This window comes from Caloenas nicobarica, chromosome 2 (genome assembly GCF_036013445.1).
Source record: "Caloenas nicobarica isolate bCalNic1 chromosome 2, bCalNic1.hap1, whole genome shotgun sequence".
NCBI lineage: Eukaryota > Metazoa > Chordata > Aves > Columbiformes > Columbidae > Caloenas > Caloenas nicobarica.
Window position 1 is genome coordinate 82,491,084 of NC_088246.1, and position 20,690 is coordinate 82,511,773.

Here is a 20,690-nt window from a genome sequence, read left to right on the forward strand (position 1 = left end):
TTAGGAGTGGGAGGATTTAACTGATGAAACAGGAACAGTCGCTCGACATGTGTGTCATTTCCCCACAGCACCCATCTCTCTTGTCAGAGCAGCACTTTGAATGGAAGTCTGCAGGATTCCCATGTCACCTGCCCTTCCCTACCTAATCCAACCAAGATAATGCACACCTGAGGAAACATCATAAATTTTTGCCTGAATCAGTGCAGCTTGCGGTCCTAAACACACCACACTACATTCAGTTTCCAGGAAATACGTACAGCAGGTATATTCCTGTTCATTTGTGATTCTCAAGTAAAACAATGGACAAGAAAGCATACCTTCAGTTATTTTTAAAATAGAAATCAAATCATATAAATACCTTGTCATTGAAGAGTAAACGTCCAAATAATTGTTTTGCTTCTTCTAGGCTCCCCTCTAGATAAACAGCTCCTGCATGAGGGGACCAAGATGTCAATCTTTGATAATGCATTAGTACTTCGAAAATTACTAAGCACAGGCAAATCGAAGACCTCTGCCTTGTTCATCTCCAACACATTTATTTTTAAAAGTATGCTTCTGTACTAATACCTATTTTTTTGAGAAATGTAAGGTGTTTTAAACACCAACATAAATCAACTGTCATAAAATTAATAGGAAAAACCCGAAATAGTTAAATGAGTGATAGAAGACGATACATTCAAAGAGCAAAGATTAAACAAATTAGGCTAGAAGCTATCCATTTCTAAAAGTAGTTTCTGGTAATCAGCTAACTATACCACATATGTAGATAGAGAAAGCCATGAAATACATTTCAACAGCTGGCAAATAATTTTCATTTATTCTGTACTTTCAATAACATTAAATTCTGTCAGGACTATTCCAAACCTCTGGGTCTCCTCAATATCACAGTAAGGCATTGTCTGAACTGGAAACAGCACCTCTGCACCTTTCAATGTCTGGAGATTACAGTACTTAAAAAAAAAACCACCCACAACAAAAAACAACAACAAAACCTCACAAAAACCAACCAAAAACACCCACAACAAAATAGAAATAAACGAATCAAACTCAAACAAAACCAACCCCCTCCCCCCATATACAGCCCTTACTAGCCCTCCACGTGATCCTTTAGTAACAAGCTCTGCAAAATTTGTGCTAGTATATTACATTTTGTGTGTAGCATATACACTGTATCTGCACAGGCACTTTATACATTCAGTATCAACATTTTGTCCTTTGATACTCTTTAGAGGAGGGCTTCTGAAAACCTCAAACTATTTCTTGTAAACATACCTGTATGAAAGCAAAGGGAATAGGCAACTATATGAAGAACACAGAGAAAGGGAATTGATGTTCCCACATATAGGCAGAACACTGCTGGCCTTGCTGTCTTTCCCTTCCTCTTTCCTTTCAATTTCTGCCTAGGTCAACTACTTTCTCTGGACTGCTTGGAGAACAGTTTTGGGGGTTTAAAAGACTATCTTGCCAGAGGCATATTATGAGAGCACAGAATTTCAAACAGGTCCTAGGCAGCCCGCTTATACTCTTGGTTCTTATTTTCATCACAGGAAAGAAGCACCAGACTTCAACAAAGGTTCTCAAGTAGGAGGTCCAGACCTCACATATACTTTTGTAGTCCCTTAACAAGCTCCCAGATTTTAGCTGTGACCCTGACAAAAATCTTATTGTTCAATTAACTTTGTGAATAACTTTGTATTGGAGGTTAAACAGCAAGCCTGCCCTCTCAGCAAATCTCAATGCTTGCCAAATAGCCTTCGTCATTATATCCTAGACAAGCTGAAGTTTATGAACAAAGCCACAGATACATATCTAGCGTTCCTTTTCCATATTTTATTTTATTTTAAAATTAAAGATCAAAGCACTCATTAAAAGCAAAATAGAGTTAAAAAGAGAAATCTTATTTCTTGATAAGATGAAATGCAATTTGGCCCAAGGCAGAATGCACAGAACTGTTGACAGCTAAGCCAACTAAGATCTGCTTTTCAAAACAAGACAAAATGCTTTAGAAGCTTCTGTAGTACGTAAAGACCTGGATCAGGGCTAAACAACACCAATAGCCAGTATCATGTACAGTACATTTGGATGAATACGAAGTCAAATCAGTGAGATTTAGCTCACTTTGTGTATTCAAACAAGTTTTATAAAAATATGTTCTTTCAAATAGAGCTTGCGTGGATATAATGGACCAGATTTCTGCCTTATTGTTTGCTTATTTGGTAACTGTGGTCAGGTAGTCCTGATTTCTTCTCCAACATAAATTTATCAACTAGTCCAGCAAACCACTGATCAGCATCTTAATGCCCAACAGCAAATTTGACACAACTCCCCTTCACTCTTAGATAGAGGGTTTTGGTAGTTTTATTACACTAGCCCTAGCATATTGCCATGCTTTTTATTTGTAAGGAGAATGCAAAGATCAAAAAATATTTACTTGGCAAATGTCATATTTAATTCACAGGAAAAGGTTAGCAGGGCACAGCGGAAGGGGGCTGGTAACCTGGCTGGGGGTGCCTGGTGCATTTGGAAAGCAAGCAGCAGAGTTTAAAATGCAGGGCCTAAGTGAGACTCCACATTTTGCAGATCTGTGCAAGTACTACTGGAAGCAGTGAGTCTGCAGTTTTCCTGCCAGGACATGGTGGCTGAACTCCTCCCTCCAGCCGGCTGCAGGCGGCAGGCCGTGGTGGCACACGAGAGGTGGAATTCTGCCATGACAGACAGAAGTGCTGCGCCACAACGGTATTAAATGAGTGCATCTTCAGTGCATGAGAGGCGGGGTACAAAAGATGAGATTTTTCACTGAAATTCTGCATAGTCATCATGCTATACACAGCATATATGCAGGAGATGGGAAGAGACAAAGAAGATTTAAGCAGCTCTAGTATCACCTACCCTTACTAACACACCTCAAAACAGACCTGTGCTTTCTCCACAGTCAACGTGGCATGTAGACATACTAAAACATAACTGTCTGCCCACACAAACACACATGCTTTACCTATTAGGGCTTCGAAGCAGTTGGCCATTGCATGGCGGAGATCCGATTCCCTGCAAAGGTCTGGACCGTGAGCATAAAGCATAAATCGATCTAGTTCCAGCTTCTGCAGAATATGGGGAAAGAGTTAAAACCACAGCTTTAGAAGTACAACAGTACCAGTTTTAGTCACTAGAGTTCAATTACACTGTTACTATGCAGCAACTGAGTTTGAGGGAACTTTAAAGCTTTTCTCCACAGTTTCAGCTCAGACATATGCTAAAATTAGAAGACTTCACATTTGTTATCAGAGGCAAGTAACTAGAGTGTGATAGTGTGGGAAAGCTAAGAATTATCAAACCAAATTGTCAAGGGAAGCCAGACCAAAAACATGTTATTAGTGATATTTAGGAATGAATTCAAGAAGAGGGCTGAGGGTGTGACAGAAAAATAGCCTGATGCCAGCTGGATGGTGCAATGTGATGTGTTTCTTGCCAGTAGTTTGCCCTCATGTGATTTGCCTTAAGAAATACCAAAGGGACATTTAAAGGGAGGGAATTAGCATTGAGGAAAAAGATTTTGCCTCTAAGAAGAAGATAAAGTAGAACGGTGAGGAAGAGGAGCTCTGATAGACACAATCCATTGAACATCTGGCTTTTTCCTTTAAGAGCATCAACAGGTGGCAGTAACAAAAGCCTCTGCGCACTGCTAGCAGAAGACTGATGCTTTAATCCACAGTGCCACCTAGCTTTCTTTTCCCTTCCAAAGGTGCATCGTTATCATTTATCTGTTGCCTAAACCATTGTTCTGCTTGCCAGAGTCTCAGGTAGTGAGTCAGATCTATTATATAACCTGTGATAATTCTGCTATAGAAACGCAGGTAAGAGCTACTAGAATCTCTATACATATTCATCTTTTTGACACAAAAGCATTATTTTATTTTTAAAGAAGAGATTTGTGCATCCTGCAAAGTTTGTATAAGTTCTTCCCAACTGGGTACAAGCTTCTACTAACTAATTTCTCATCAACTTTCAACTTCATCCTCCTGAAGCGTATTTTAGAGGTAAAAGTGGAGACTAAGTTGTTTGAGGTACATAGTTTAGACACATTTCAACTAGAAAAAAATGAGTTTTCCATTTTCAATGAAAGACAGCCTACTCACTGTTCCAGAACACAGTGAATTACCACTTCCCATGTGCCATTGCTCTTTATAAAGTGTGGAAAGTGCTCATTAGAGTCAACATAAAAGCGGAACATTGACTGGTTTATATCGAATTTAGACTTCTTACAGATTACTGCCATTGTTCATGTTAACAGGTGTTGCTTGGGTACCGGTGTGCCTCCCCCACCTCCAATGACTTATCTCAATTTTCAGAGCTTGCATTCAGCTTTTTTTGCATGTGTTTTGCTTCTCATTTTTTGATCACAATATGTTTCAGATTATTTTTTTTTAATTTCTGCTACAATGTCCCTTAGAGGCTACATAAATTTATCGTTTGATCCTCAATTAAAACGGCATTCCACATGCACAGAGAAGTTGAGGAGCTGAGAATTATGTTGAGTAAGTAAACTGAATGCAACATGACATTGCAGGGGCTAATTAAAGAGGATGAAACCAGGAACATCTTGTAAGATATAGCCGAGGAAAAAAGGGTAAGTTGAGAAATTAGGAATGTACAGACATCTAATATTTACAGTTGTATCTAACATAAATAAACACAGTTTAAAAATGTTGCAATAAAATATTAAAAAATTGTCCATGTACACAGGCTGTGAACAGAGCTTTAAGAATATATGAGCTTTCCTGAGGCAGGTTTTAAAATAGTAACTTGAATTCAAACGTCAGGCAGTTTAATACCACATTTGTAAACAGAACCTTGATTTGAAACATTTCAATCAATTCATGCTTATCTAAATAATTAAAGCAAGCTTTGGAGGAAAGTGGTTGTGTTCACTTCCTACTCTATGCCTCTCCTGAGAGCTGAGCAAAAAGATGACATGTTAGAAATCATGCCAAAAATCTCAAGATTGGATATGCTTGTTTAAATTACTGTGTGAATATGAACAGATAAGATTAAAAGAGCACTTGAAAACTACCAGCAGTACACAGTGGACATGTGTGTACGCATGCACACATAGCTTAATACATTAGAACACAGTCTGAGATTTACGGATGTAAAAAACATGCTAACAAAATCAAGTATGAATAAGGGAATACCAAGTTATCTTTGAATAGAGACTTATCAACGTTCTCTATCATATTCCTGCCCCTCAGTATCACGTAGAAATGTAAAAAGCTCTGTCATTCACAGAACTAAATGAAATAAAATTCTTTTTTTTTCTGATGAGATAATACAACTTTTCACCAAAAGCCTTTCTCTCATATTTCTCTTCCACAGCTCACAGTGGATCTGAAAATGACTGCATAGGTTAGAGAGCAGACAAAATGATGTTTTCTCCCCACTTTCTTTACCACCTCCTGCCACGTTCTCCCTACATGTTCTGTCAGGAAGTCCTTTTATAAACAACCAGTTTGTTTCGTTTTCTTCCCTAAATTTCTACTGTCAGCTTCAGTACCTGTGCAATTTAAAGGTAAATATAGATATACCTTCAACATAAGCATCCTAAAAACATATCCTTCTGCCTGCAGAAATTACTGCTTCTAAAAGCATACTTTGAAGAAAACAACAGGTCCTACTTCATCTTTAAAATCTACTTGCAAATTGAAAAGCATTCCTGTATCCCAAATCTTGTATGCAAAACACAATAAAGACACTGATGTTCAAAGCAGGCAGATCCCTCAAGAAGTAATCCACACACTAATACCCTGTTGCCCTGAAAATAAGAGAGGGTCTTATACAATTTTTTTCTCCAAAAGATGCTTACTTTTTTACATGTATAGCTGCCTGGACACTATTTTAATTGACTTTTTTATGAACTGTAACTAGGCCTTATTTTTGGAGTAGGGTTTATATTTCGAGCATCCTCAAAAATCCTGAAAAATCATGCTAGGGCTTATTTTCAGGGCAAGTCTTATTTTCGGGGAAACAGGGTAGTATCCTACCTATGGGTGTAAAATACGGAGATGTATAGAACTGTACCTTAGCCAACATAGCCAGGTGTTGGTTCTGCACAATGGCAGTGCGGTACGTAGCTAATCCTCCTTCCTCCAGAGTGGGAAACAGGTAGTACAAGTGGACACTGGCAAAACAAAAATCAAATCAGGTGCAGTCAGCATTTGGTTAAAGATGAACCACATGTGCCCCTAGGGGATTGTGCCTTTCCCTCAGCTCCCAGGTGGTAACTCAGATCGCTTCTTGAAGTATGATAAAGAAACAAACTTTAAAACAATGCTCAATAATGTCTGACTGGATAGCACTGGCAACAGCGGTGGAAGAGTGCTGTTGCTCTACTGCATAGCACAATTTCTAAATTCCTGCGATGACACACAGTTCCTTCATCTGAAGGCTTCTGCCCTGCACCTGCGGTGGGTTCAGCAAGGTTGACACCCAGAGGATGCTGAGGAATAAAGCACAAGGGAACTGCTGGCCTTAAGAAAGGCTGTGCCACAGGTGATGATACTACTTGTTCAGGCTGAAGAACCACTCAGGATACTTGTTTTACAAGTTTCTTACAGCACTTTAACAGATGCTAACAAAGCCAAAGAATAGAACTCAACAGTCTGTATTTATCAAATGTGCAAGTCATTAATACCACAGAAAAAAAGAAACAATGAGTAAAAATCACAGGCTTTCTACTGCCCTTAATGATGTTTGTAATCATGCAAGTAAGATAATTCATAAAACAGAAACAAAAAAATTAATTCAGAGATCCAACCAAGATCTAAGTAAAGGATAATTTTTTTCTGAATATCTTCATATATGACTATCTAACCCATGTTGGAAAGAAGCTAATACAGAGAGGGTTTTAAACATCCCACAAATATAGCCATGGATGGCACTAATTAATAGTATATTTCATTAACCTAGTACATAGGGAGAAAAGTGCAGATGGATGCAAGATTATTTAAGGGCAAAAACTGATGTGAAACTTAGAGGCAATTCAATCAAGCATCATAATTCACAAAAGCAGAGACCTGAAGTCAGGAGAGTTAGAAAAAAATTCTGACTTAAACAGGTGCTTACATGCTCTATTGAACAGAAATGTAGTTCAGTTTTTTTCTGAATTGAAACAAAAGTTAGCTCAAAAAGTCAATTGACGGTTGATGAACAATGACAATGAAAAATGCAAGATATTTTAATCAGCAAGTCTTCCATCTTCTCAGCCTGTGCTGTTGTATCAGAGAAAAGGCCATGGGCTTTAAGGGCAGTGGAGACCTTTAAAGACTAATAGCTTTTAATACTGAGTAGCTAATAATGGCTAGTAGAAAATGGAGAGGTAAGGGCAGTCTTGCTATTCATATAACAAACTTGCTTAAAGAGAAGCCTTACAGTAAACAAGACTACTCCCCTATTAAAAACAGTAGAACAAAGCAGCTGAAAAGGGATCATAATCTTTCTTTTGTGCAAACTGCCTGCCTCTAGTAGTCAGGTAAGAGGGGCCAATGTAGGTAACTGATAATACTCCTGTGTTGTTCACTGATGTCAGAATACTGACAACAGACGAAAACTGCAGCAATTTTTGATGAAACTTTTTTTTTGTTATTACTTCTAAATAAATTACATTTATGCTCAGCTATTTTATTTACATACAGACATTAAGGAAGCTACAGCCCTAATAACTGGAAATATAAGAACTGCAACACATTCAATATTACCAGTAAATGCTTTTCATTTGCAGCTAGAGAAAAACAACCCATGGAAGTAAAATGGTACGCTAGGAAAAACATCTTTCTTTTAAAAAAAGGGTTCGACTTGCCTGTAGCTGAAAAATCTCTAGCCCAAACCAACTTAAAATTGCACTCTATGAAACACAAACTCTCGTTTTTCATTTTGCAGTCTTCCCTGTTGTATCATCAGCACTGAAGGAGTTTTCAAGAGAGCTGTGTGCAGATGTGCAGGATTGCAAACATGCACAGTCAGAAAGGAGACACTACAAAGCTTAATAAGCCTGATAGTATGACAATAACATACAAAGGCGAGGACTGTCGAAGAATTCCGCATTTACCTTGTTAAGAACTCCACCACAGCATCTCCCAGAAATTCTAAACGCTCGTTGTGGTTAATTCTGAAAAAGGCATTTTAAGGTTTACTATCAGCTAAGTAACACATGCTGGTTATTTACACAATACAATTAAAACAGGACAAACCAGAGTTGATCACTAATCAGCCATGACAGATGTTCTTGCATCCTCTCTGCGGAAAAATCCTTTCCAAACCAGAATAACAACTACATGAATCTTGAAACTTAGGATTGACACTACCACATTTGAACTTCAATGTGTTCCATTCTGAGCTATTGTCAGAGCTTAATGAATGCAGAAAGGAAACAGCACCGCTGATTGGCACTGAGGTCGGGTTTCTTTGTCCATCAGCGGGCACCAGTGCTGAAACAAACAGCCGGTCTTCAGTCTTGTGCATGCAACTGGAGACATGTATGTAATTAAGACTAACACCTGCAGGGTGTGATGACTCTGCAACACATTCGTTGGTATGGCAAGGGAGTAAGTACTTTCATTTTTCATAGCACCTTTAAATGCCCTGTTTTCTGTAACTTCCTTTGAGCTCAAAAGAAAAAAAATGGCTGTACAAGAAGATGCATTCGAAGATGCCATTAAGCTTGTAGAATCGTATATTTCCTGTGTTTTCCTTTTCTTTTATCGCTGTTCCTGATTTTCCTTTGTTTTGCAAAAAGTTTCGTTTCCTCAAAACTCTCTGCCTGCTTATGTAACAAAGGACTAACAGGACACAGCAGCTGAAAAAGATGATTAATTTGTCTTTGAATACACACAAGCTTCTGCTCTACACATCAAAGCATATAGGTAGCACCATTTTGACTTCGGACATGATTGTAACAGAATCAAGCCCATTGCCACAGGAATTTTTTTTTTTTCTTTTTTAAAATCCAGATGATCTCTTTCAAGTGTTTGACAGCTTTTATTGTAATTTGTACCACCCTAACAATCATATAGTTAGTCTAATTTCTGAAATAGCAGACCTTTGTTACTGGCTGAAAGCATTCAGGTACCTCTGCTGTGTAAAACAAAGTGCAAGCAAAACTACAATTCCTCTGTGTAGCAACACAGCAGAAAACAAAGATCTCTCTAAAGTGGGATTTTATATTTTTATGTTATTTTGTGAGAATTAATGGAATTTAGCCTTATCTCTTGTTATCTTAAGAGGGCTGAAACAAGCTCGAGGCTGACTCTAAAAGAAAAGGATATGGTCTAGCTGAAACAGCACTTGGGGAACATTGCAACAAAAAATTATTTAGGATTCAACTTCTCCCATTCCCGAGCTTCCTCCAAAATGATGACTCTTAAAAGGTTGAGTTATAGCACTAATTAACTAAATACACTCTGACCTCTAGTTCACGCATTTAGGACATTTCACATGCAACTGCTTCTTGCACGAGCCCTATGAGCTTTGTTTATTCATTTTGGCTAAATATAGTGCTTGTGGCTATAAACCACATCTTAAATATTATTTATTTGCACAGAATTCTTAGTGGTCATTTAAGGATTATTATATTACAACATTAATGGGTTTTGCATATGTCTTTAAATTGAACCAGTAAATCAACTAAGCCCACTTATAGTATCACACTCATGTTAACAAGGTGCCATGCCAGGAAGGTACTATTGTGAGGAAATGTGATGGAGAATCTAATTTATAGCAATGATAACAACAACAAATCTTATTTTTCAGCCTGCAGAAAGCAAAAAGGTAGCCTGTTAGTCCTCCTCATTTCAGGGATCAACAAAAATGATAGAATTATCTGTTAAAATCTTCCTCAGGAGTTTTCTGTGGGCATGACCAAACATTTACTATGCCACTGCTAATGGAGGTTCAGCACATCTTCATAATATAAAAGTAAATTCAAAATGACTTTTCATTTCAGCTATTTACCAAAGCTGCTGCTGATAGTAAGTTGGTTGTTTCTATCAAACATCTCCCCCTGCAAAAGCTTCACTACTTGCAAACCATTATTTCTATTACCTGGAAGGAGCTGGATCATCCTGTCCCAAACGGGACATAATATTTATCAGGGTGTTTATCCCTAGAAATATAAACAATGCACCATTAAATAAATAACCACTAATTCAGTTGGAATAGGCTTAGAAAATAATTACTCGAAATATTACTTTGTAATTGCTGCACACAAGATCATCCTGTTGTTTACAGCATTTACTTACAGCAAGTATAGTCCTTACAGATGCTCTCTGCCTAACTGACTGCAGTCTCATTACAATACTATTGCATTTTTGCATTCGAAGTGCCAGATGAAAATACCACCTTTGCATGAAAAAGACATTCCAAACATTACATAAACAATGAAAAATTTACTTCAGTACAGCTGAATATACTTTTAAGGGGTAAGGAATATTCTGCAGACAGACAGACCACATATTTTCACATTAATAAGACATTTTTACGAAATATCCTCCAGTTGCTCACCATGTTGAGCAGCAAATTAGGAAGACAATACTAGCCAAAAACCAAAGAAAATACATCCTCCCATTTATAATCCTTGCTTTTTCTCAGCTCTTTACTTGTTGACCAGTTCGAAAAATCTAGTCTTTTAGAAAGATCTCACTGATATCTCTGTATAACCACTGAAAATCTCCACTGAAGGGATCTCTCAGAAGAACAATGGCCAATGAGATAATAATGGACAAAAGATTTTCTTACTGATTAATTGTAAGGTGAGAGAAAAATGGTAGTGGTATAACAGCAAACCTTTTTTTCTCATGTGCATATGGTGAACTTTTCTATCTCCATACTTCGGCTGTCGAATCCCACAGTTGGATAAGGAATTTCTAGCATGATCTGGATTCATTCCAAAGTTTAAGTGATGACTTGGATGAGTCATGGCAAGCTGTAATATAGCACATACGGGAAAAAAAAAAGAAGTCTTAGATGTATTTTTGCAAAAGTAAGAAAAAAATCTTAAGACTTGTAGCTAATAATTGTTATATTTTTGTTTAAAGAAAGGCTACAAAGTGATGTCATCAAATAGTAGCTTGGTTTCAGCAATTTAAATGTAAAATGTACTATTTCAGATGTCAGAAAGAAGCAACATTTATGCCAAATCACCAGTTTAACTAATTAACTTCCAACTTCTGTTTGTTTGGTTTTGTTTTGGTTTTTTGTCTATTTGTTGGTGGGGTTTTTTGCTTGTTTGTTTGTGGTGATTTTTCTTTCCCAAAGAAAAATTAGTTTAGGAGAGAGAAAGCATGAACTGTCGATTTGCTTAAGAGTTTTGTCACCAGCTTTGCTGACCTGATTTCAATACATTTACTTATTTAAACATATATTCACTCTAACGTTCCAGCATAAATATTCATACTAAAAATATGAACAACTGAGAGAACTTTTCAACCATTCACATATTTGATTTAGGTTACTTAAAAACCTATAAAGCTTTCCTACTTCAAAATACCAAACAATGACAAGCAAGTATATAATTTCTGGCATGGTTATTTACAGAAGATCTCTTTCTCTCCTGACTATACAGGGCCACTCTTCAACTGGAAGTGAACAGCAATGGAAGGATTGGTTTTCTGTTTTCCATTTGTACCATCTCACATTACCAAAAGCTTACTCTGCTGCTGACACCACCACAGTAAATAGAGCTACAGCTAGCTTTTATGATTTTATCCTGCAAACTCAACCATTTTCCCTTTTACACATACACACCTAAAAATATTATGCATGTACAAATGTATGTGTACACACACCTTGCATATAAAACAAGAGATACATTGGCAAATTCAAGCTGCAGAAATCACTTCTGAAACACTTGCAGGACTGTGAGCCAAGACATTCCAGTAGTTCATTCAAACATTGTCTGTGGCTTTCCAAACACAAGACTTAGGTAAATTTTAATTATTTTAGAGAGTAAAATTACATTTTATCAACAGTAAAAACTTTCTCCAAGTCCTTTTTAATTCCTCACTAATATCACTCATCTTGCCATACCATCATTGCATTTTTATCTTTTGTATTAAAACTAAGGCAGCCTGTGAACAATCGAATTCTACAAGATGCTCAGTGTTTAGTGTAACTTTCAGTAGGACAAACCCTGGGAACCAGCTTCCAGAAAACAGAGAAGCTATGAGAAAAGAATTCTCCATAAGCCTCTGCTTAAAGTAGTCTGGGAGTGAAGCCTCCATACACATACAGAAACTCCATGTTTTCAACTTAGAGAAAATGCACCTTTCTCAGCCCGTCAGTGGAGGGAGATGATGCTTATTTCAAGGGGAAATCCTGTAACTTCAGAAACCAGTAACTTCAGAAATCGGTAACTTCAGAAGAAACATAAAAGGAAAGGGGCCACCATGCCGAGAGTCAGCCTTCTAGAGCTGATCAATTCCAAATATGCATTTAAAACAAATTCTCCTCTCCAGTTCCTGCCCTTGTTTGTAAATGCAAAAATTTCACCATGTACTTGTAGAAATCTAGAGCTCAGTAGAAGTCTGCAAACTCCTCTTCACTAGCTATAAATGCAAAATAAAAAGGCAGTGCTTAAGTTATTCTTTTTTGGAACAACAGACCACAAAAGGAAGAAGCAAGGCATGTGTGCTCATCTGCAGATTAACATTGTATTCTTCACAAATATCTAAAACCAGCACTTACATGGAAATAATGAGTAATGCACCCAACCATCTTTTCAGTAAGCATATTTTTGTCTTTCTATACAAGTAAATCCAGACCAGTAGGTCTGGAGCAAAGGTAGGTGCGTGCCTACATGTACAAAAGATTTCTCTATTTAGAAGTATCATGGGATAACTTAAACTTTTGAAAGATTTGCAGTGCAAGTAATCAAGTACGTCCAAGCTGTGGCAATGCAGTGCATTTCTTAAATTTGTACGGCAGGCAGGATTATGGATAAACTCACTAATATTAGGAAGACAAACCAACAAGTAGTTGATTTTTTTCATATCTTACCTGCAGCAAACACCTGTCTCGAAAGGTGTAGCCTATCAATTTGTCCAAATGCATCAGGCACTGATGGTAGCGGACATGGTGGGTGAGGACAGGAAGCATCATTGCGTGCTAAAAAACAATTGCAATAAGAAAAAGCATTCAACTTCAGTATACAGAGTACTCAGCTGACTAAACTATAAATACAAAGCCAGTGATGAAGGTTGGGAAACCTTGATTTTTTTTCCTCATTTAAACCGAAACACTGAAACTCAAATTTTCAGTTTGTCACAATGCTGACTTTCAGTGTTTCGGTTTAAATGAGAGAGAAAAAAAAAAAATAATCATGGTTTCCTAACCCTCAACATCAGAGGACTTCATTGAGTCAGGTTTGTCCATCTGCATAATCACAGTGAGGACACAGCCTCACCTGGACTAAATAAATAAATACATAAAACCAGTCTTCTACTTAAGTACTTTGAATGAGGTAAAAAAAAAAAACAAACTTGGTCACCAGTTACAATCAAATTTCAATAAACTGTGATTCAATACAATGCTATATGCTTCTACCTTCTCATTCTACACCCTGCAGCTTTAGGTTAGTACCCAAGATGAAAGACCATTTCTCCTCTGCCCCATAAAATTAAGGAAGAAGTACTTTACACCACTTTAACCAGCTTTACCAAATAACAGCAGGTATTTGATTTTTCAAGCACAGTTATTAGTGCCTTGCTTCATTTCCTTCTGAGGAAGGGCCTCTTGAAATGCTGCAGTCTGGCACTTCCTGTCTTAATGTGCTAAAAACTATCAGAAAGGTTGCTGTTTGATCACCTAAGAAACAGATAATGTTTCTTCTGTTGGGGAAAGTTTCAATAAAAATTTAACTAACTCTGTGTTGCAATAACAACAGTCTCCCTCTTTCAATGTTGTAAAGCAGGAGTTCTACACTAATATCGACTCCAGATGGATCTGGGTTGAAATAAGTAATACGGTTTATCAGCACAGTAGCACAGCAAGTACGATATTGACATCAAAAATCTTGCATAAGAGTGAATAGTAAGAACTACAGGAGAAATGTCAGTATTTAAAGAAATTTATGCATGTGACCATTTTTGTGACACCGATATCAAATTTTACTACTTCTAATCATTCCTATTAGTAACACGACGTGAATATTTTCAAAAGAATTAGGTGTTTTAAGGAAATCAAAATCTAAAGGCTATCACTATTAATTTCAGAAAGAGGTACATGTATGATTACAGAATATGCATGTATAGTGTGAAGAGATGCAAGAAAAAACAAGCATGCAAAGCAGATGATATGTAATTTACAGGATAAATGATGCTATAGATTTCTGCATGCCATTAAAGAAAGAACAGCAGAAAACAAACTGGTGAATGTTACAAGATTCAGAAGTTAAGAATAACCAATGGCAATACTTTCTGTTTAAGACTGCAAAATTCTTGAGAACTGAACACATAGCTGGAAAGTTATCATAGAGTCATTCAGGTTGGAAATTACCTTTAAGATCAAGTCCAACTGTTAACACTGCCAGATCCACCTCTAAACCATGTCCCTAAGCACCACATCTACACATCTTGTAAAGATCTCCAGGGACAGTGACTCCACCACTTCCCTGGGCAGCCTGTTCCAATGCTCAACAACCCCTTCCGTGAAGGCATTTTTCCTAATATCCAATCTGAACTGTTCCTGGTGCAACTTGAGGCCATTTCCTCTCATCACTTGCTACTCAGGAGAATAGACCAACACCCTCCATGCTACAACCTCCTTTCAGGTAGGTGTAGAGAGTGAGAAGGTCTCCCCTCAGCCTCCTCCAAGTTAAGCAGCCCCAGTTCCCACAGCTGCTCCTCATCAGACTTGTGCTGCAGACCCCTCACCAGCCTCATCACTCTCCTCTGAACTCTCTCCAGCACCTCAATGTCTTTCTTGCAATGAGGGACCCAAAACTGAACACAGGGTTTGAGGTGAGGCCTCACCAGTGCCAAATACAAGGGGACAATCACTCCCCTAGTCCTGCTGGCCACAGTATTTCTGGTACAAGCCAGGATGCTGTCGGCCTTTTTGGCCACCTGGGCATACTGCTGGCTCATGTTCTGCCGGCTGTCGATTAACACCCCCAGGTCCTTTTCCACCAGATGGAAGTAACTAGTTAACACCAAGAAAGAGACACTGAATGGCAGAAAAATGCAAAACCACTCCAAGCAAACTGAGCAAGTGAAATTGTATTTTGTTACCATGTCACTCATTCAGAGTTTTCTTAGGGTAATTTACAACCCAGGGGAACACTCCTCTCATCTCTATATAAACATACAGGTGTGCTTCCTATGTCTTCTTTCACAGAAGGAATTAATTACAAAACAAAACCAAAAATCCCAAAATCCGTTTCATGAGACAGCTTTGCTTCCCTGCCTATATGTTCCGCTGCACTAGGCAGAAAGAGTCCCTCAAGCAAGTTTTAATATTGTTTGTACCAATAAAACTGGCCCTAAGTTTGAAGCCTGAAATATCAAGTTTTAGATTTTTATCAGCTGTGGTGCAGTGAACAAAGAATTGACATCTCCCTGGGAGCACAAAGAAGGCCTTTACTTTAACTGTTGCAATTATATTGACAAAGTGCTGCTTTCATGGCATTAACTACTTGATTGATTCAATTAATGTGCATCATGTTGGATTATAGCTATTTGATGTTTCTGATGTTTTATGTATGCATCTCTTTGTAAGAAAATAAAATATATGCTTTAAAAATTGCATTAGACTACAGAATGGCTAGTGATTAAGTCTCCTTTAACCATATGGCCACAGGAGTTATCCCATAATTTTTGTACTTGCATTTGCTTATAATAAGTAACTTTTTTTTTCTTGTTTTTAGAGATATATGATTTTAACTATGCTGCATGTTCTTCTCTTGTTGCAGCTGGCATGGCAAGGCAGGGACTCTCTCAGGTGCCATAAGCTAGTGCCACCATCCCCCAGGCTGCCAGATGCTCCTGACCTGAAGCTACTAAGAATAACCAGGTGAGCCAAAACATTCTGAAATGCATTATTTCTCTCCTCAGCCTGAACACTTCACACAGCTGCTGAGGGCACACCAGCAATAATACAGGCAAAGATGGGAGTGTGTGTGTGTTGGGGTGGGGGGAGAGTGGGGGGTTATCTTCTCTGCGTGGTTCCATCCTGCCAGACTGCGTATGAAGTGCCTTCCAGCTTGGTGGCCAAGCAGTGCACTTCATCTACTGGATAACTTCAAGTGAGTCTGCCAGAACACAGCCATTTTACATTTTTGGAAAATTTCACTCACACTTTTTCCTCCCCTTCCAAGTGGTTCATTTCTGAGACTGTGAAGACCGGTGTCATTACTGTTACTTGGAACTTAGAGCAACTACAATGTATCAGAGTGATTTAAGATTAAATTTCTAAACGGCAATGCTTTTAAAAGCATTAATCTTAAATCACTACACTTTAGCTCTGTCCACAGAGTCGATTTCAGTGTATTTATTTTTAGCCTTCTTTAATCTGGAAAAAAGCATTTAGCAACAGTAGCAGTCTTTTTTTTCACAGACGTACAGTTGGCCTGTTACAGACATACTCTTGGCCTCTCAAATCAAATCAAAGGACCTTCATACAAGAACTGGCTGATTTAGATGTTATGGCTGCAGATGGGGACAAAAACATGAAATAGCTTTACTTTCATTGTTCTTCACTGTTTTGCTGTCCTTCAACAACAAAACGAAACAGGAATAACCAAGACAACATTTAGAGATAAATCACAGAAGTTATTATGAATAATACAACTGTTTCAAAGCTCCTAAATTAGAAACTTACACTGTTTACCTATGAAAATACATAGAGTTCACAACAAAAAATTAGAAAAGGGCTGTAATTTTCCTCAGCTATGTGAGAAGATACTGTTCCACTATTCTCTTTCTTTGACTTCAGGAGCAACAGTAGAATCACAAGAAATGTTCCAGACAGAAGAAAAGAAATTTTACTTATTAGCATTTCTCTCCCATTTGAATTTCCCCTTGGCCTTACCAGACTTCTAAGATAACAACAAGATTTCTATCTATACCTTTGCCTAGCAACTCTCAAACTTTATACTTCATACTGTTAAGTTAATATGAAATTGTAAGCATATAATTCTTAAAAAACATCTCCAAAACAACAGCTAAAAAAAATGATGCAAGCATACCTCTAGTATATTTATTTGGCCATTATAACTACTTGAATTTTATTAATACAACATTATATTAAAATTGCACTCATTTTTATCATATCACAAAGCTAGTGGCTGTCAACTGCTTGAGAAGAGATCTGTACTTTGGAGATGTCATGTGTATGAAACAGACTATCTGAAAGTTATCTTCCCACTGAGGGTCACCTACTTTAATTCAAAAGTTTGCTGTGGTGTGGTTTTTGTGTGCGGAGGGGGTAGACCAGACACTAGAACAGTTCCCTAAATCAACAGATCTTATTTGAGGCAAAGGTATTCATTTCCATTTGGTTCTTCAGCCTAGAATCAGAGCAAACCCTTCCAAGAGGTAAATGGCAGCTATCAAGAAAAGACATCAGATATCTCTGAGATTTAGTCACCTGGCAGACGTCAGAGCGTATCCCTGTTTTCCAGAATCCCTGGCTACTCAACTCGACGGTCACTTCACGTCTCATTGTGTTCTTCTGACGAATTTTCTGCAGTGCTTCCTAGACAAGGAACGAGCATAGCCTCTGTAAACAACTTTCTACAACAAAGCAGCATCGATGCACATGAGTGCATTCACAATACCCATTTAATGTCCACTTTTGGTGAGCAGTTTCTAAGACTAGTCCACATCTTGTAACTGCCAGCCACAGACTGTGGTGGACATGCTGGAGTAGAACATAGACAGTGGATTTTGGGAGATTGAGAAGGGAACAGAAGCGACTACATTTTTTACTGCAAATGACAGTCAGTCCAACTCATACATTCAAGATGATACATAAGTAAGCAAGTTAAGGTCCTTGCAAAAAAGCACCTTCTTTACCCACATGTGCAAAACAACCTCTTCATTCAAGTCCATCGCCATGAGTTATTTCTGCTTTGAAGCATTCAGCAGGAGAACAGACTAAGTAAAAGAAAGGCTTTACTTTGTGATTTTGGCTACTTCATAATAGTTCCTGTTCAACATGGTCAGTACTCCCAGTCTGGGAAAGAGGTCAGCATTCACTAGTCCTGGAGCCTATTCTGATATAATCTACAAATATTGTTTCATTTTAAAAATTAAAAAAAAAAAATAAATTAAAAACCGTTTTGGCTTGATAACTGGCTGTTTGGTGTTGTGTAAACAGTTTATCTGTCTCTAGAAACTATGAAAGGGACAGAATCATTAAAATGTTCTGACACAATCATTAAAAGAAAATATTTTCTGTAAAAATGGAATGAAAGAAAACCAGGTAAAATAAATCACTCCTGGATCAGGATCTCCCGGTTTCATAACTACAAAGCCTCCAGCATCTGCAAGCTCCCCACACAGCTTGCACTAAGGGTAAAGACTCCTCCAGTGCTCTTCTTCAGAACACAAAACTTTTCAAAGCTGCAACCCATCCTCTCTCTCCTTCTCCTTTGCCCTACAGGGCACTTGCTCAAAGCTGTTTCTTCCCAGCTTCCAGTCTGAAGCCTGTGAGCATCTCTGGGCAGGAATGGGCTCTGTCTTCTGTTCTGCAGAGACTCACAGGGTGATTCCAAGAGGTGCATCTATCCAGATGCAGATTGATCAAACCTCAGACACCTTGATACTGAGGCGTCTAGGGTAGGAGGCTATTTAGTCCTGTCTCCTTTTATATTCAACGAAGGGGAATAAATGGCTTCAAAAAATGCATTTCTCTCTCCATAGACTTCAAAGTGAGCCTTCAGGTCCCAATTTTTGCACCTACTATAAATGCTCAAAGTTAGGTTAGAGGAATAAAGCCCTCAGGCATGACCTTGTCACAACTAATAACATCATACAATCTCGAAGTAGTGAATGACTGATAGCAGAGGGAACAGAGATGCTTACAGCACCACACCCCTTGCGGACTGTCTAAAATTTGCATTTCGAGGCTGTGTCATTGGATATTTTCTGAGACAGGTGTTACAGTGTTTGCTAGACCTAGTTGTACTTTCAGGCTGACTGGCTCAAGAATGCTCCAGTGTTACTAATAATATATGATTCATAATCGTGAAAAGCCAAGGTACTGGTCAGATGCAGCCCTACAGCTCCTTCTAAGTTGCTGACACTTCCACTGGCAAAACGTATACGTTATCCTCACATAAAGCTTCTGCTTCAGCCCTGTATGCCTCTCTGATGGCAAACTATTTGATAAACTCATTATCCCAGATAACATGGTCTAGAAACAAAAATCAGCACACCACACAGTGATAAATACCAAAGCAGCATTTTCTTTTTTGAAGCAAAACAGTCATCCTCCTACATCCAATCCACTACAATTTTAGAAATAAGTCATCCATTAGCTCCTAATGAAAAGATGTCCATAAAACAATGGTCTTCCCCTTCTACTTGCTCCGAGTGTAGAAAGCTGTAGCAAAAAATTCTCTCTTACAGGGACAATTTTTTTTTCCTTCCAACTGTGGCACAGTTAAGTCACAACATTGTTTTTTTTCTCCACTTAAAAGTAAGGAAGCCAAGGGCTTATTTAGTATCAGCATAGATAAAATGTTAACTAAGACTCTTGCTTATGCAACAGCATACTATGCTTTGCAGTAATAATAAAAATCAGGTGCAATGTCAAATTATCAAACATTTACTGCAACCAAAGCTACACTATTAGCAAACTGGAGAAGATTCAGGAATTGGACTCAATGATTCTCATGAGTCCTTTCCAACTCAGGATATTCTATGATTCTATGAATCATCAGGGTTTCTAATCAATATAAACCACCACTTAATTAAATTCCATCCAGTAGCAGAGAAGTTATTTTCTCCTCTACATATTCTTTAAGTAACTTGCTCAATTAAGGGTGCCTAGTAGACATGCACCAGACAAATTCAAAGCTACAGTGCAAGATTGCAAAAAAATAGATACCTGAGAGCAGGCTGCTTTAGTCTATATTTAGGTTACTTTATTTTTCTGATTTTAATTCCCAATTGGTTGAGCATCTGCACTTAGGAAATGCTTATTGCTCAGTACTTTGGGGGAAAAAAAGAGCAAAAAGATAAAAATTTGACAAATATCTAATTTTTCATTAGAGATTACTGAAAATAACAACAACCAGACAATTTCAACTCAAAGATCTTAAGGAATGTCACTAAGACTGCCTGACAAATTACAGTTTAAAATCATGCACAAGTGTGGCAGTTTTTATGTCAGCATAGAAGGGTTTAAAATTACGAGCCAGTTAAAAGTGCACTCTGAAATAAAAAGTCCTTCTCTATGCTAATTCTTGAAACCACTAATGGCAATGGCTATAAAGTAGTCATGTTTCTACAATGATCATTTCTATAAGTGGGAAAAAATTGCAGTAGTTTGAAAGCTGAAAAAAGTGAAAAAAACCCCGCCACATTCATAAACATGCAAAGATAAAAATAAAATCAGTGTTAACAGCCTGAAAATAAAATCTTTTGTGAAGGATTTCTGTTGTTGCCATAAATAGGATGGTCATATGTATTCATTCCATCCTG

General features: G+C 37.8%; 1 protein-coding gene across 2 annotated transcripts in view; it reads right to left on the reverse strand.

Annotated features, from left to right (window-relative positions):
* Positions 1-20,690, reverse strand: part of DROSHA (drosha ribonuclease III) — a 72,734-nt gene that overhangs the window by 19,701 nt on the left and 32,343 nt on the right. For both annotated transcript variants that reach the window (XM_065628056.1, XM_065628057.1), the window contains exons 16-23: positions 17,629-17,736; positions 13,042-13,149; positions 10,831-10,969; positions 10,090-10,150; positions 8,099-8,158; positions 6,073-6,172; positions 2,996-3,098; positions 359-429 (exon numbers count right to left, since the gene is read on the reverse strand). In XM_065628056.1, the coding sequence (XP_065484128.1) occupies positions 359-429; positions 2,996-3,098; positions 6,073-6,172; positions 8,099-8,158; positions 10,090-10,150; positions 10,831-10,969; positions 13,042-13,149; positions 17,629-17,736 (750 nt within the window). The remainder of the gene's footprint in view (positions 1-358; positions 430-2,995; positions 3,099-6,072; positions 6,173-8,098; positions 8,159-10,089; positions 10,151-10,830; positions 10,970-13,041; positions 13,150-17,628; positions 17,737-20,690) is intronic.